This window comes from Xenopus laevis, chromosome 4L (genome assembly GCF_017654675.1).
Source record: "Xenopus laevis strain J_2021 chromosome 4L, Xenopus_laevis_v10.1, whole genome shotgun sequence".
NCBI classification, from domain to species: domain Eukaryota; kingdom Metazoa; phylum Chordata; class Amphibia; order Anura; family Pipidae; genus Xenopus; species Xenopus laevis.
In genome coordinates, this window is record NC_054377.1 from 119593156 (window position 1) to 119608616 (window position 15461).

Below are 15461 nucleotides of genomic sequence, written 5' to 3' on the forward strand. Positions count from 1 at the left end.
CATGGCAAATATTGTATGGAAAATAGTTTTGCATGATATTATCGATCCGTCTTGGCCACCTTTTCCCCTTAGTGAATGAGCCATACATTTTGTGATAAAACTATACATGTATGTTGCGTAACAATAGGAATACAATTGCACCAGTACATCTGAGAAACAAATTTGATGGAATAGACACGGCAGTTCAGGAAAGTGTCAGTATAGAACAAGATGTCTGAAAATAACCTAGCAGTAAAGTGGAGGCAGTGAAAGCGAATGTTTAGTGGTAGAGAGGTGAAACGCTAATAAACAAGCAGTAGACAGAAATAACAGGCAGGAAAAATTCTGAGCCATCAGCACAATAATGATTTTGAAGGCTGGATAATTCAGAGTGAATTTGTGTCAAATACACTACTTAATCCCCTTCTGCTTAATGGGAACTCTTTTGCATGCTGGCTGTTACTAAGGTTAACACTGGTAGTATCAGTGACCAATGAACTATCATAGATTTAGGAACCTATGTCTGTGATCAAAAGCTAACATTCAACTAAGAATTTGTTTGTGTATTCCATCAGGTCTATGGCAGAGTGAGTTCTGGCTAAATGTTTTAGCACTGTGTGGGGTTATGTAATATAAGGAGCAAAAATTACCATAACCACCTGTTAAAAAGCAAATATCTGCTTGGTTGCTATGGGTTACTGCACCCGGGCAAACATTGTGCCTTTTATTATATAGGGGAGTATGTCTTATGCGAGGACACGTTAATATGCCAGCATTAAGCCTCCTTACTACTACAGTGCAAGAATGTAGTCACTGGTTGCTCTAATGGACATAAACAGTACAGTTGTTTTACATAATAATATACAGTATTCCCATGTTTAAATAGACTCACAAATCTCATCATTTATATATTTTGTATACTGTGTTCCATATTTATACCTCATTATCACTAATCATTTGATGTCAATTTGTTTCTTTATTCACCTTCCTGGAGCAAAAAACTCTTTTTCGTTCTCTCTCTCTCTCTCTCTCTCTCTCTTTTTTTTGCCCACTTTCTGTCTCCTTCCATTTCTCTAACCTCTACTTAACTTTCTGCTCTTCTGTCTCTTGCCTTTTTCTTTTGACTCTTTCCAGCTTTTAAATGAAATGAGGGGGTCACTGACTCCATCTTCTAAACAAATGCTATTCCAATCATTGCATGGTTGCTAGGGTAATTTGGGCCCTAGCAACCAGATTGCTGAAAATGTAGACTGGAGAGCTACTGAATAAAAAGTTAAATAATTCAACACAAACAATAAAAAATAAAAAGCAATTACAAAATTGTCGCAGAGTATCACTCTATATCATACGACGTTAACTCAAAAGGTGAGTCTGTCACCTATGCTGAGTAGAGCAGAGTAGCATTAAATGACAATAAGAGACAGATTTATCAATGGTCGAAGTGAAAATTTTTATGGCCAGAATTGTCAAATTCAACTAGGGAATTGTTAAAATTTGATTAGAGTTTTTTTAAAAAATTCTAATTAGATTTTCGAAATTTATCATACACTGGCCTTTAAGAACTGGGATTCGACTATTCTCCACCTTAAACCTGCCGAATTGCTGTTGTAGCCTATGGGGGACGTCCTGGGATCAAGTTGTTTGCTGCTTTCCTGACATTCAAGTTTTTTCCGGAGTTTGCGGGTCGATATCATTCACCCAAATTTCAAAAATTAAAATTTATATAAAAAAATTGCAATTGGTCGAGTTCATGGGAGTTTTAAATAACTCCTATGAACTCGTAATTCAACCCTTGATAAATCTGCTCCTAACAGTTGTAAATGTTTTTATGAATGAAAATCAATTGAGCTAGGAGTCTATTAATGTATTACCATATTATGCATTATTAGGTTATCTGCTGGATTATAATAAATAGGTTAATCTTCTCTGTGATATTAACTTTTTTGCAGAAGATAAGGAAGCAGGGCTGACCGGCACTCAAACGGATCCACAAGACCAGAGATATTCAGTTAAAAAAGAAATTTATTATTAGGCGTTTCACACCCCTCAGGGTGCTTAGTCATGGGTGCCCATGACTAAGCACCCTGAGGCGTGTGAAACGCGTAGGGTGGATGGAGATGAAGCTACATTTTTAATTTTTCTACTAATAAATACATTTTTTAACTGAATATCTCTGGTCTTGTGGATCCGTTTGAGTGCCAGTCTGCCCTGCTTCCTTATCTTCTGCTGTATCGCTCCCTAAAGCTGGGGGTCTGGGGCTGGTGCACCCGGACTACTTTCACTGTTTGGTGAGTTACTTTACCACTAATTCTGGAGCACCTTGTCCTTCTCTAACCATTTGAATTAACTTACTAATTTTTCTGCAGATGCCCATGAGTGTGCCCCCAAGTGTTCTAACTAGTAAAAGGCTTGCTCACATAGGAAAAAATCAGCCAACAATAAAACCACATACTGTACTTAGTAAATTTTAGTTTGCCTAACCTCCAGCAGTAAGAAAAATCTTCAGCCAAGTGAAAAAAATCCAAAAAGTGTATATAGCCCAAAACGTGTATATAAAGTACATTCTGACTTTCAATCTGACATCATTATTGACATATTTGCAAGCCTGGATTTGTGGAAAGGCCACCAAGGCCCGGGCCTAGGGTGGCAGAATTTAGGGGGGGCATGAACAAATGAAGGGGAGGGGAAAGGGATGACGAGTGGCATGTAAATCCGTCCCTGGAAAAGGAGGTTCATCTGTGATAAAAGCTGATGCTCCGGGACGATTATTAAGTTCTATTGCAAAAAGGATTGGTTTCTTGCTGCCGCACAATGTGAATATGAATTACTAATTTGACTAAGACTGGGAGCAGCCCAGAGCATATGCAGTGAATCAGCAGAAAAGAAGATGGGGAGCTACTGGGGCATCTTCAGAGGCACAGATCATTAATAAAGTGCTATGGTGCCCTTGGCTGCTACAGGTGCCAAAACATAGCATTTCTGGCCTATGTTTTAGTTCTCCTTTAAATGCACTCTTTCACAGACCCGGATTTGTGGAAAGGCCAACGGCCCGGGCCTAGGGCAGCAGGATTTCAGGGGCAGCGTGCTGCCCAACCACACCTAGACTGGTTCAGAAACACTGGGGATGTGCAGGAGATACAATAGTTTTTTAAATTTCCCATGCACCCATCCCCATTGCTCCGGTCCAGATGATGAAAATTTGCACGAATAAAGGTGAAGGGACAGGGGAGCCCGCTTTGTAAATCCGGCCCTGCATATTTGACATAAAGTCTGATATCTGTTGTCTCCAGCACTTTGGTGTTTCTTGGGTCTTCAGATCTGTGCCATAACTGAATGTAGAAGGAGTCATAGTTGAAGCAAGCTAACCCACCTTTGGCACCTGGTAGCAGCAGCACTGCATGAAGAACACTGACACTGTAGACTGTGTGAATGCCGCCAGCCACCAAAAGACATTTAAAAAATCAATTTGAAATCAAAAAGGTCAATGAGACCAGTGACAGAGCATGAGGCTTAGCATAACATGCCCCAGGGTAGAGCTACATGCCCTAAGAAATTACTCAGTGCAGTGAGCCATGACAAGTTGAATAGCAAAGCAATAGTATCCTGGGGTGAGAGCATGAGAATCTTTAATGGATAATCTGGCCGGCACAATAATATACTCTGCCAGTGGGGCCAGAAACATGCTGCTCGGCCAGTGAAGGAGTTAAAACCTCCTGCTTGGTCAGTTGTAGGATTTGGTGGAGAATTGGAACACATCATGCTGTGAAAGCCCTGTGGGAGCTAATGAGACTCATTCCGAGTTCCTAAGCTAGTGACCTTGCCAGATCAATCTTGGCTCCAGGTTTACAGAATGAGACAGGGTTACGATGTTTCATAGAGCCAAGCTGCATATACTATTAATATTACAATAACATTGGTACAAGTGTTTCCAGTCGTGCAGACTTATTAAAGGGTAAGGGAGACATCTGCTGTTTGCTGATGGATAAACACATTTTCAAGTAGGGATAAATACGTTATTTTTGTATGTATAAAACTTCAACATACTGTACATATCTATGCAATAAGAGTAAAGTGTATATAACAATATATAACTACAGTATAATGAGTGGATTAGGAAAGGATAATTATAAAGAATAGGAAATAGATGGGAATACATGTATGGGACCTGTTATCCAGAATGCTTGGGACCTGGGGTTTTCCGGATAACAGATCTTTCTATAATTTCATACCTTAAATCTAGTAGAAAATAATGGAAACATTAAATAAACCCAATAGACTGGTTTTGCTTTAAATAAGGATTAGTTATTTCTTAGTTTGGATCAAGTACAAGGTAATTATTATTAAAGAGAAAAGGGAAATAATTTTTAAAAATGTGGATTATTTGAACAAATAGAGTCTATGGGAGACGGGCATTCCTTAATTTGGAGCTTTCTGGATAATGGGTTTCCGGATAATGTACCCCATACCGTACAATGGCCTGCTTACTGTTTAACATATGTATCAGTACATTTAGTTTTAGAGATCATTTGTTGTCATAAATATGTGGTACTTGTGCCTGCAGCCTACAAAAATTACTACTGGATTAAATTCCAGTAGTAGAGCAGGTAAATACCACTAGGCTAGGATGAAGGTTTTCATTTATACAGGCTATGGAATATCTAGTAGAAGTACCCAAAATTCTACCCATGATTCATGAATGTCAACCTATTCCTACTCCAGGAAATAATCCTCACCCCATACAGCATTTTCCACAGAATGACAACCCCTTCCTGTTTCCCAGATTGTCAATGCCATCCTACTCCAGGAAATGTCAACCCCTTCCTGCTCCATAGAATGACAACTTCTTCTTACTTTCCTGGATGTCAACCCCTTCCTACTCCATAGAATATCAATTCCTTCCTACTCCAGGAAATGCCAACCCTTACTACTCCATAGAATGACAACCTCTTCTTGCTTCCCTGAATATCAAACCCTTCCTACACTATGTTAAAAAATGTCAAACCCTTCCTACTCCACAGAATAACAACCACTTGATATTACCCTGAATGTCAACCCCTTCCTGTTCCACTGAATGTCAACTCCTTCCTGCTCTGTCAATCAAACCCTTTTGATTGCCCTGTATGATAATCCCTTTCAGCTCCAACAATAAAAAATCGATTCAACTCCCTGGGCTGGAAATTGCATAAAAGATGTAGTATAGCTATCCCCAACCAGTAGTTTGTGAGCAACATGTTGCTCACCAACCCCTTGGATGTTGCTCTTGGTGGCCACAAAGCAGATTATTATTTTTGAATTCCTGGATTGGAAGCAAGTTTTAATTGCATAAAAACCAAATGTACTACAAAACAGAGCCTCATGTAGGCTGCCAGTCCACATAGGGGCTATCAAATGGCCAATCACAGCCCTAATTTGGCATCCCAGAAACTTTTTCACGCTTGGTTGCTCACCAACTCTTTTTAAATCTAATAGGGGTTCACAGGTAAAAACTGTTGAAGACCCTCTGATGTAGAATTTTAGTTCTTGGATTTGCCCAGCTCTAATAGAATATTATGTATGTTCCTTGCCAGCTTGTTCTGAATGCCCTATATGCCTCTGACAGAAGTCTTTTTATCCAGGGATGAAGATGATGTTCAGCATTTCAAGGTAATGAGAGACAACCGTGGCAACTATTTCTTGTGGACAGAGAAGTTCAAGTCCCTTAATAAGTTAGTGGATTACTATAAAGCTGCATCAATTTCACGACAGAAAGAGATCTTCTTACGGGAGGAAGGCTCAGAAGCACAGGTAGGAATTATACACACCATTATCCATTGTATATTCAAAAACACATATATTCATCTGAATACAGCCTATAGCAGCCTGAGCTCTAGGTAGAAGTGTTAAGGTTACCATTCCCCCAGTGCACAAAATGTTTTACTTACTCCATCCTTTACCTACATAAAAGGAATACTCCATCTCAAAATCCAGAGGGTGCAATGCTGGTGGCTTGTTCACTAATATTAGAATCAATGAAACTTGTAACACAAAGGAAAAGCATGCCAAGCACAAGGAGATAGCATGCAGGGATGGGAGCAAAAACAGAGAAGGTGTGGGGAAAAGAGAAAGTCAGAATGTGAAGGTGGGAAAGAGAGAGAGAAGAAAAAGGAGTAAAAGGTGAAAGAAGCCTGCAGTAAAAGGAGCGGCACCGTTACTCTAATTATGATCTTTACCCTGTGTGGAGGCAGGGTGTTGTACAACTGTAACTGTATGAGTGCACAATAATTGGGTGCTAGTGGTTCTTGCAACTTAACTGTAGAACGGATTTATAATAACAATCCACATGGCAACAACAATACAGAGACTAGTCATTGAGCAGTCAATACTCACAATAGTGACCAATAGCAGGGTCTTCCCTCTGTTAGTGCTTGAGAGGGGAATATCAGTCCACCCAGAGTTTCTCCTGTTTCCTCGGGGGACACCTTATGTGGAACCCAGGTGGGATCTATCTAAGTCCCTATATCCTGTCACTGGTTCCCTGACTTGGCAACAGTGCCAATCTAATCCGTTCCATTACTATTTGATGGAGCCAAAGCTGCTAAATACAGGTAGCCCTGATCTGGCTTTCTCTCCTAGAGAGACATGTGACAGGATTTAACTACCCCTTACTAGTCCTGACCTAAGTATGACTCCACTAGAACTCCAATGTCTCTGCCAAAGGCCTCTGGCAAAAAGCCCTGAGACTGCATGGCACATTCATTATATATTATTACACAGGGCCACCTAGTAGCCAAACTTGGGATAGCTAAGGGTCATGTTGTGACCCAGGAAATGGGGAATTGTTCCCTTCCTTCGACTAAGGCCCCCCTTTGTGACCAATCCTTTGGAAAATGCAAAGTAAATGGGGAATACACTTATCAGTCTCCTACAGAAGTATGAAGTGGTATAAAGTGCATTAACGTCAATGTGTGCTTTTTTCTCAAGTTTTTTCTCACTACAAATGCATTGAAGTGAATGGGCGTTTTTTCCTGCATTTTCTTCTCAGCAAAAATCTGCAAATGGTGAAAAGCAGGATTTCATCCCGAATTTATTTTTTATTCGCTCATCACTAAGAATAGTGGATTCGGCACATCCTTAGTTTAAGCAAAACATTAAAGGAGTGCATAAAAATGGTGGCATGGGCATATGGTTGGGCCTACAGTGTCTATGTTTAAAGGGGTTGTTCACCTTTAAGTTAGCTTTTAGTATGTTGTAGAATGACTAATTCTAAACAACTTTTTTATTGGGCTTCATTTTTTCTTTTTCATAGTTTTTGAATTATTTGCTTTCTTCTGACTCTTTCCAGCTTTCAAATGGGGTCACTGACCCCATCTAAAAAACAAATGCTCTGTAAGGCTACAGATGTATTGTTATTGCTACTTTTTATTATTCGTCTTTCTATTCAGGCCCTCTCCTATTCATATTCCAGTATCAAATCAATGCATGGTTGCTAGGGTAATTTGGACCCTAACAACCATATTGCTTAAACTTGCAAACTGGATTGCTGCTAAATAAAAAGCTAAAAAAAACTCAAAAACCATAATGTCCAGATGGCAACCTTGGGCAAAACACACCTGGAATATACCATATTGTGTGCTCAAACTCTAGCTGTTAAGTTAAAATAATACCACTAGGGGACACCAAAGACCATTTTTTTTAAACAGCCAGATGCATAACCTGTTAAGAATTGAAAAATGATTTACTTGCACAGAGCCTCACTTCAAAACATTTATTTGTGCAAATTCACCAAAAACAAATCAGCATACTTAAATATGCTCAATCAATATACAAGTGTTCATGCAAAGGCCCGGATTTGTGGCAAGGCGATATTTTAGGGGCGGCATACTGCCCAGCCATATCTTTAGAAGCACTGGGCACTTAACGATCCCTAGTGCTTCTGTGCCGGAGAGCGCCGCAGCCGGCACTTTGACCCTGCGGCCAAGGGGGGTGGAGGCCGCGCAAGAGGAAGCTGTGGCGCAGGCACCATGTGGCCTCGGGGCTCCACTTCGGCAAATCCGGCCCTGTTCATGCATAACATACCATGGCAGTGTCTCCCCCCTTTCTTCATACTTCGTGTCAGCCACTCCCTCCTGACACGTTCCGCACCATTGGGCACTTCATCAGAGGAGGACCTCTGATTAATACTTGTTGCCTATTAACACCAAGACTCACTGCTCGTAAAATTGTTTACCAACATTGGAGATGACATATCTGGAGTAATTTCTGGAGATGTTGCCCATGGCAACCAATCAGCAAATAGATTTAAACAGCCACCTATAACTTAGAAAACAAAAGCAAAGATCTGATCTCCAGAAATCTCTCCAGATATTTATTTCCAATGTTAGTAATGTCCTTAAAAATACATATAATTAAAAACTGCATACGGTCGACCGGTGGAGTTTATATTAGATATTTATAAATATTGTACCAATGCCAATACTATTTTATTACTATATTTATTTACTATTGCTATTCAAAACGGAGTAGCTGACAGTTAATGCCCAAACCTACGTAGGGAACCAGTGGGAGCTACTCTCGCCACAGTCCACCTATGCCGCCCTACACGTTTCACGGACTGCTCAGCTTCATCAGGAGCATAAGTAATGGGCGCAATGCTGTTTAACGTTTAAATACGCTCTGACTACTGTCTAGGGTTGCTACCTTTTCCCAAATGTAAAAACCTTTCCTTCATACGAAGATATACCAGCGCTGTAAGCTTAGGGATAGACACCAAGAAAACACAAAAATAAAATATAGTGTAGTATTTTCGAATAAGATTTGTACCTCTTTGTGCAACTGCTATATGGTGTGGTTTGGTATCTTCCACCAAGGGATTCAAGTGCCCTTTACCCGTGACTTTTTAGTGATAAACGTGGCCAAGGTAATGGGTACTTACAAACGTTTCGTTTTGCCACTAGCATATAATATGATTCTTTGTCCCAATCCTGGTTATCTTTAGGTCTATATGTGTGCTTAGAATAAGCATAAATACAGTTCGTCTTGGGGTTCTCCGGTCCTGCGTTCCACTCTAGATGTTTAATTGCCTGGCGTTGTTGGTAGGACACGCGCTCCTGGTCTCCCCCTGATGACGTCACTGCTCAGCCGACGCGTTTCGTCTGTGCGACTTCCTCCAATGTTTTACCAGCCGGTAGGGGGCGGGAACAAAAAGGGCCGATAGTGACGTCAAAAGGGGCGGGACCGTGGCACAAAAAGGGGCGTGGCTACAGCTACATTTACAGGGGATTGGGGGCAGGCCTAGGGGTCTTTTTGAAGGGTATTACAAATTTACCGGCAGCTACATTGCCGGTAAATTTGTAATACCGGCTCCGGGATTGGCAGGTGTTTTACCGGCTAGGCCGGTAAAATACCGGCCGGGTGGCAACCCTACCACTGCCTCAATTGTTTTTTATAATGTTTAATTATATGTATTTTTAAGGACAAGGTCCTGCACTGCCTTGAATTTTAAGAGCAGTGACCAGTGTGTCTTTGTGTTAATGGGCAACATGTATTAATGCAACAGTTATTAAAGGTTAAGTTTTAGCTACAGTGTAACAATCGTTATCTGAACTGGTTTGCTGGTAACAATATGGGTAAATGTGTCCAGTATACATTTTACTTCAGTTTGTTGCAATTTTAAGATAAGCAGTAGGAATATCTTGGCCTATCGATTGCAATCACAATACTAAATAAGACCCTTAAGCGTTTTCCTTTCCTGCAAACCCCCACTTCAAAATAACAGTAATAGCACAAAAAAGTCTTATATAGAGTACTGTTATAAATAGTCATATAAATAGGGCTACAGAATGCTTTACTGAGTACAATTCACTCTGGAAGGAAGTAGATTTTTAGCCTCTATAGTCAGTCAGCTGAAATGACCAGAAGGTGGAGCTGTTGTTTCAAATTCATTATATTAGCGGGTTAAAACTTGCTAAGGTTTTTAGAAGTATAAAAAGATAATGAATGTGAACTGCAATGGTGCTTAGAAGAGAGATCTGAGCAAATGTGCATGAATTCGTTTTGAGGTTTTACAATTCCTTTCACATGTGCCACAGAACGAAAACCCTTGGAGAAGTTACAACAAGAATGGGACAGACATCAGATATTTCCAAAGGCTACTGACTTATGTATAACAAACATACAGGTAGAGGTTTATTCAAATAAAAAACCTGAGAAAATACTATACAGTGGGAGAACAAATTTCTTTCCTCGCTCTCCAGAAAGAAGCACAAAGGCCTATGCTTTCCACATCAATACTGTGCTGTCTGCGTTCAGCAGTCTTGTATTCTTCAATTCTTCAAGGGTGGGTGGTGGGAGTCAAGTAAAGCCCCTTTTTTTGCACCCCTTACAGCTCAAGCACTTGCATCCAGCAGCATCAGTCTAGCACACTGGGGCCCACCAGGCTCCCACATAAAGGGCCACGCCTCAGGCGCAAACCCCCTCTGATACACCCCCCCCCACACACGTGCCACATACTCTCCTACAGGGCTGCGGGGGAGATCAGTAGGCAAGCAGGTCTCAGGCAGATAGTGGGTCTGGGTTGTGGGCTTTTTCCTGGTGTCCCACAAGCCCATTTCAACCCTGGCTTCCAGGTTCATGGTAAAGTGTGTGTATATAGTGAATAAAGTACCCCTTATTGTAAATTATAAGGATATTATAAGTTACCGAAGAGTTTCATGACATCAGAACTCACTATTTATAAGGATATAATTAACAAGATATTCATGGCTTTTGTGTATTATATAGTGAATAAAGTACCCCCTCTTGTAAAATATAAGGATATTATAAGTTACCGAGGAGTTTCATGACCATATAAAAACACGAGGCCGAAGGCCGAGTGCTTTTATACAGGTCATGGAACTCCGAGGTAACTTATAATATCCTTATATTTTGCAACTGGGGGTACTTTATTTATTATAATACACAAGTTTCAGTGAGTCATGTGACAGAAATGACATCAGAACTCAACGTTTATAACTGATGACATCAGAACTCACTGTTTATAAGGATATAATTTACAGGATATTCATGGCTTTTGTGTATTATAAGTTGATAATGAACTGTATTATACACCCTATCATACCCCTATGTGTTGGAGGCATAACCTACGAAATCTGTAGCCATATATGATGTATCTTTGCTTACCTCAAATGCTCCAGAAACAAATATAAGATTGTACAAAATGAACAATTCCAGCAATTAACAAATACTGAATCATTTGAAAGACTCAAAATATAAGGAAACAATCAAATGAATAGACTGTAAACCCCTACTCTGTTTTGGTTATTATATTTTTATAGTGGTTTTCTGGTTACCTACCATATCCTTTAATGACACTGCCAAACCTTTTCTGTCTTCAATAAAAGGTGCCATATAGAGCTGGCAGTTTCCAGGCAGCTTTTTAATGGCTAGTGAATAAGGGCCGCTATGACGTACATTAGTAAATTGTAGAGAGAAGTCACATATTCTGGATAGAATGATCAGTATTGTACTCTTTTATACACCAAACAAGTGGCGAGGTTCTCCTCAGAGAATGTGGGATGCGTCTCAGTTCTCCACTTATGGTATTCACTGGGCGGTTACTCCTGGCATGGTGGATTAACCCTTGCTCTATGCCAAATAGCTTCTACCTGCACCTGGAAGTGTAGGAGTACTGCACAATATGTTGGCACTCTAAAAATACATGTTAGTAATATGTGTGTGCGTCTGTTCCTGCCACATCACCTTTATCTGTCTGAAGCTACAGCAGGGTCAGACTGGGGTGTCTGGGGCCCACCAGGTGCCATTTCAGGGGCCCCCACACCCCCTCAGGGCCCCTGCCAAAGTTGTGAGCACCAGGAGCGGGTCTGGGTCAGCAGGGACCACAAGGGTTTTTCCCGGTGTCCCACCAGCCCATTCCGACCCTGGGCTACACTAGTAAACGTTACAAGACAAAACACACCGTACAGCTTGGTTATTAGATAAAGTAATCTGTTTCCTACTATATTTTTAGGTGAAACAAGTGGAAAAACAAGGAAGGGATCCCAGACCATCAGGAGGAGCGAATGCAGGGAAATTAATGCCAATGGGCTCACAGATGAACTACCCGGAGCCAGAACCCATCAGAACTAACATTGTTTCCTCAGTAAGTGGTCACTGTGTTGTCACAGAGCATAGAGTGACATTTTTGGATAATATCATAAAGGGCAATGATGTTGGAAATACAAGGTTTGGATTAAAGATGCAAAGATTCTTATCAAGGTCATGTTAAAGCGATCCATTCGTAGATGGGAACACATTTTGAAATAAAAGGCACTGAGTTTGCCCAGGAGCAGTAACCCATAGCAACCAATAGGCTCCTTGCTTTTGAACAGTAATATCTACCTTCTGATTGGTTGCTATGGGTTACTGTTCCTGGGCAAATTAGTGCCTTTTATTACACAACCCCCAAAGGGGCAAAATTAATTTATTTAATATAAAGATATAGCATATTTGGAACATAAAATGTACCTGTACATATATAAATATTGAGCTGGAATATGAAATACAGTATTACATTTCATAACATATTAAATTCACGGTCAATACTTTGTTTTAGAAACCAGCTTGTGTTCCCCCAGAGGTGAGTCACCAGAATCCTGTGGCACAGGCAAGTGGAGAATGCAGCAAAATCCCTTCTTCACTCAAGAGGCCAAGCAACCCTCAGCGGGCACAGGTACAGACTTTGTCTCTCTTGTTTCTTTTGGTATAGTTCTATCACATGCTTGTTTTACTTACTAGATTACTTTTCTAAATCTCTCAGGCCTCTTCCACCCCACAGCGAATACAGATGGTAAAGGCTCTCTATGATTTCCAGGCCATGGAGCCTGATGAACTTGGCTTTAAATATAGTGACGTCATCGAAGTACTGGACTGCTCTGATAGATCTTGGTGGATGGGACGGTTGGGAGAAAGGGTGGGCCTCTTCCCAACCAACTACGTGACCATCATTGACCGATGACAGCATTTGGATACACAGGCACAGACCAGTAAGGCACATCTTTAGAATAACAAGAAAATGAATACAAGGGTGGAGCACAAATAGGATGAGGAGTCAAGCCACTTGGGTACCACCAGTAACGAACTGTGTACTTTTCCGAACAAACTGGCATCTGTACATTTCCACACATATTTATATTCCTTGTTGTTTTTATACATTGTCAAGGCTCAAAAAATTAAAACAATTTTGGTTACTGCTTTGTTGTCGTTATTTCTAAAGAGATGTTATGACCCTATTATGAAAGCATGGCGTCTTCTTTCTCAAATTGCTTAAAAGAAAACTAAAGTCAAAAAAGGTATATGGATAGAAAAGCTGTATTGTATACAGGTGTTGGACCTGTTATCCATTTTGCTTGGGACCTGGGTTTTCCAGATAAGGCATATTTCTGTAATTTGGATCTCCATACCTTAAGTCTACTAAAAAAAGTCATTTAAACATTATTTAAACCCAATATGATTGTTTTGCCTCCAATAAGAATTTATTATATCTTAGATGAGATCAAGTACAAGGTAAAGCTGGCCATAGATGTTAATATTTTTAAAAGATCCAATCCTCATCGTGAGACCACGATTTTCTCGGAACAATCGTACGAATTGACCATCAACTAAAAAGACCAATTTGCCAGGAGCAACAAAGGGGAGCTGCCTGCTTGGCCCTGCAAACATAGATAGATTGCACTGGGACCGACAAAGATTTTTTAACCTGGCCGATCAATTCCCTGACAGATGTCGGCCGAAAAATCGTAAATGTACAATTGTTCAAATCCCACTAACCGCGCGATAATTTCGAAGGATTGGTCGGACTTCCCTAAAATGGGTCGTTCGGCAAGAAGAATCGGCGCGTCTATGGGGAGCTTAACATTTCATTTCTACTTAGAAAAAGTCTATGGGAGGTTTCCTTTCTGTAATTTGGAGCTTTCTGGAATACAGATCCTATAGTTTATGAATTTACCAGCCGAGAGGTTTAGCAGCCCTATTACATTAATGATCTAGGCCTTCCAATTGTCCAAATCATCTCCCAGTCTTGGAACTTGTTAGGCCGTCTTTTTCCTGCCAGTGGCACTGCACATGCTCAGTGTGCTCTGGGCAGCTGTTGAGAAGCTAAGCTCAGGGGTCTGCAAAAATAGTGAAGTGGAAAAGGAGGTCCATCTGTCATAAAAGCTGATGCTACCGGGATGGTTATTAAGTTCTATTGCAAAAAGGATTGGTTTCTTAGCTGCCATTTAATGTGAATATTACTAATCAGACTAGTACAGAGCATATGCAGTGAATCAGCAGAAAAGAAGATGGGGAGCTACTGGGGCATCTTCAGAGGCCCAAATTATTACTAAAGTGCTATGGTGCCCTTGGCTGGTACAGAAGCCCAGAAGCAAATTTACTAAAGGGCGAAGTGACTAATGCTGGCGACAATTTGCCAGCGTTACCTCTTTCAGGCACTTTGATGAACGGGAGCAGGCGTAACTTCACTAGCAAAAGAGACAGACGCTGGCGCTCATACGCACTCTATCGCCAGGTGCATTTCCACTCTGGCGAACGGACGTTACTCCGCAAATTCACTAAGATGCGGATTTTACTAAACGTTACCTCTTTTGCCAGACTTGCCTTCGCCAGCTCAGACCACGCGAAGTGCATTGGAGTGCATAGATCTTCCTTATTCTTCTGTTACTTACATCATATTTTTAGTTGAAAAAGTTTCTAAGTCCCAAACAATGCTGGCATCTTTTACTTTTTTCAGAGTGATAGCCTGCAAAAGTCCTTAAATTTCTTTTTGGGTAACCGGGTTCCCCCATACATTTTCTAACATATGGAACATTAACTATACAGTGGGCTCATGTTTAGGGCATTATAACAACTCTATTTTCTTTATTAAGGTTCCCTGGACTTGTGTAATGTAATGTATTTGCTGCAACATATACATCCATTCAACTTTATAAGTTCCCACCGTATGCAAAGAGTGAAGACCTCTAATGAAGTTTCACTAGGCATAATTGAATGCTAGCACATCTTCGCTTTGATTGCCGAAGCAATGCTAGCGAAAAATTTTTGCCTGGCGGAGTGTATCGATGGGTGCGAAGCCGTCGCTGGTGAAATTTCGCAGGTTAGTAAATTTCCCCCATAGTGTATAGCATTGGCCTATGTCTTTTAATGGTTTAGTTCTCCTTTTAATGCACTCTTTCACTGGGTTAAAATAAAGGCCTGTCGTTTCTGGTATACTGGTATACATGTCATTTAAAAATTATTTCAGATGATATAACTAACAAGCAGAGTTGCAGTTGATTAACTGCATTTCACCGCATTTGAACAATGCCTGAGGAATTTTTTCGTAGGGCTGAAACACAAAATCGCCAGTATCTGAAATGTTCTGCAGTTGCACTAAAGCTGATGTTACGCTTGTCCATGAACTAAGGCTAATGTTACATTTTCAAGGGAATGCCATGTCTGTTATTGCTGAT

General features: G+C 40.6%; 1 protein-coding gene across 1 annotated transcript in view; it reads left to right on the forward strand.

Annotated features, from left to right (window-relative positions):
* Nucleotides 1–13202, forward strand: part of grap2.L (GRB2 related adaptor protein 2 L homeolog) — a 56970-nt gene extending 43768 nt beyond the window's left edge. The window contains exons 5-8 of the mRNA XM_018258842.2: nucleotides 5595–5763; nucleotides 11984–12115; nucleotides 12569–12685; nucleotides 12773–13202. Coding sequence (XP_018114331.1) covers nucleotides 5595–5763; nucleotides 11984–12115; nucleotides 12569–12685; nucleotides 12773–12970 — 616 coding nt within the window. The 3' untranslated portion in view covers nucleotides 12971–13202. The remainder of the gene's footprint in view (nucleotides 1–5594; nucleotides 5764–11983; nucleotides 12116–12568; nucleotides 12686–12772) is intronic.
* Nucleotides 13203–15461: the final 2259 nt, after the last annotated feature.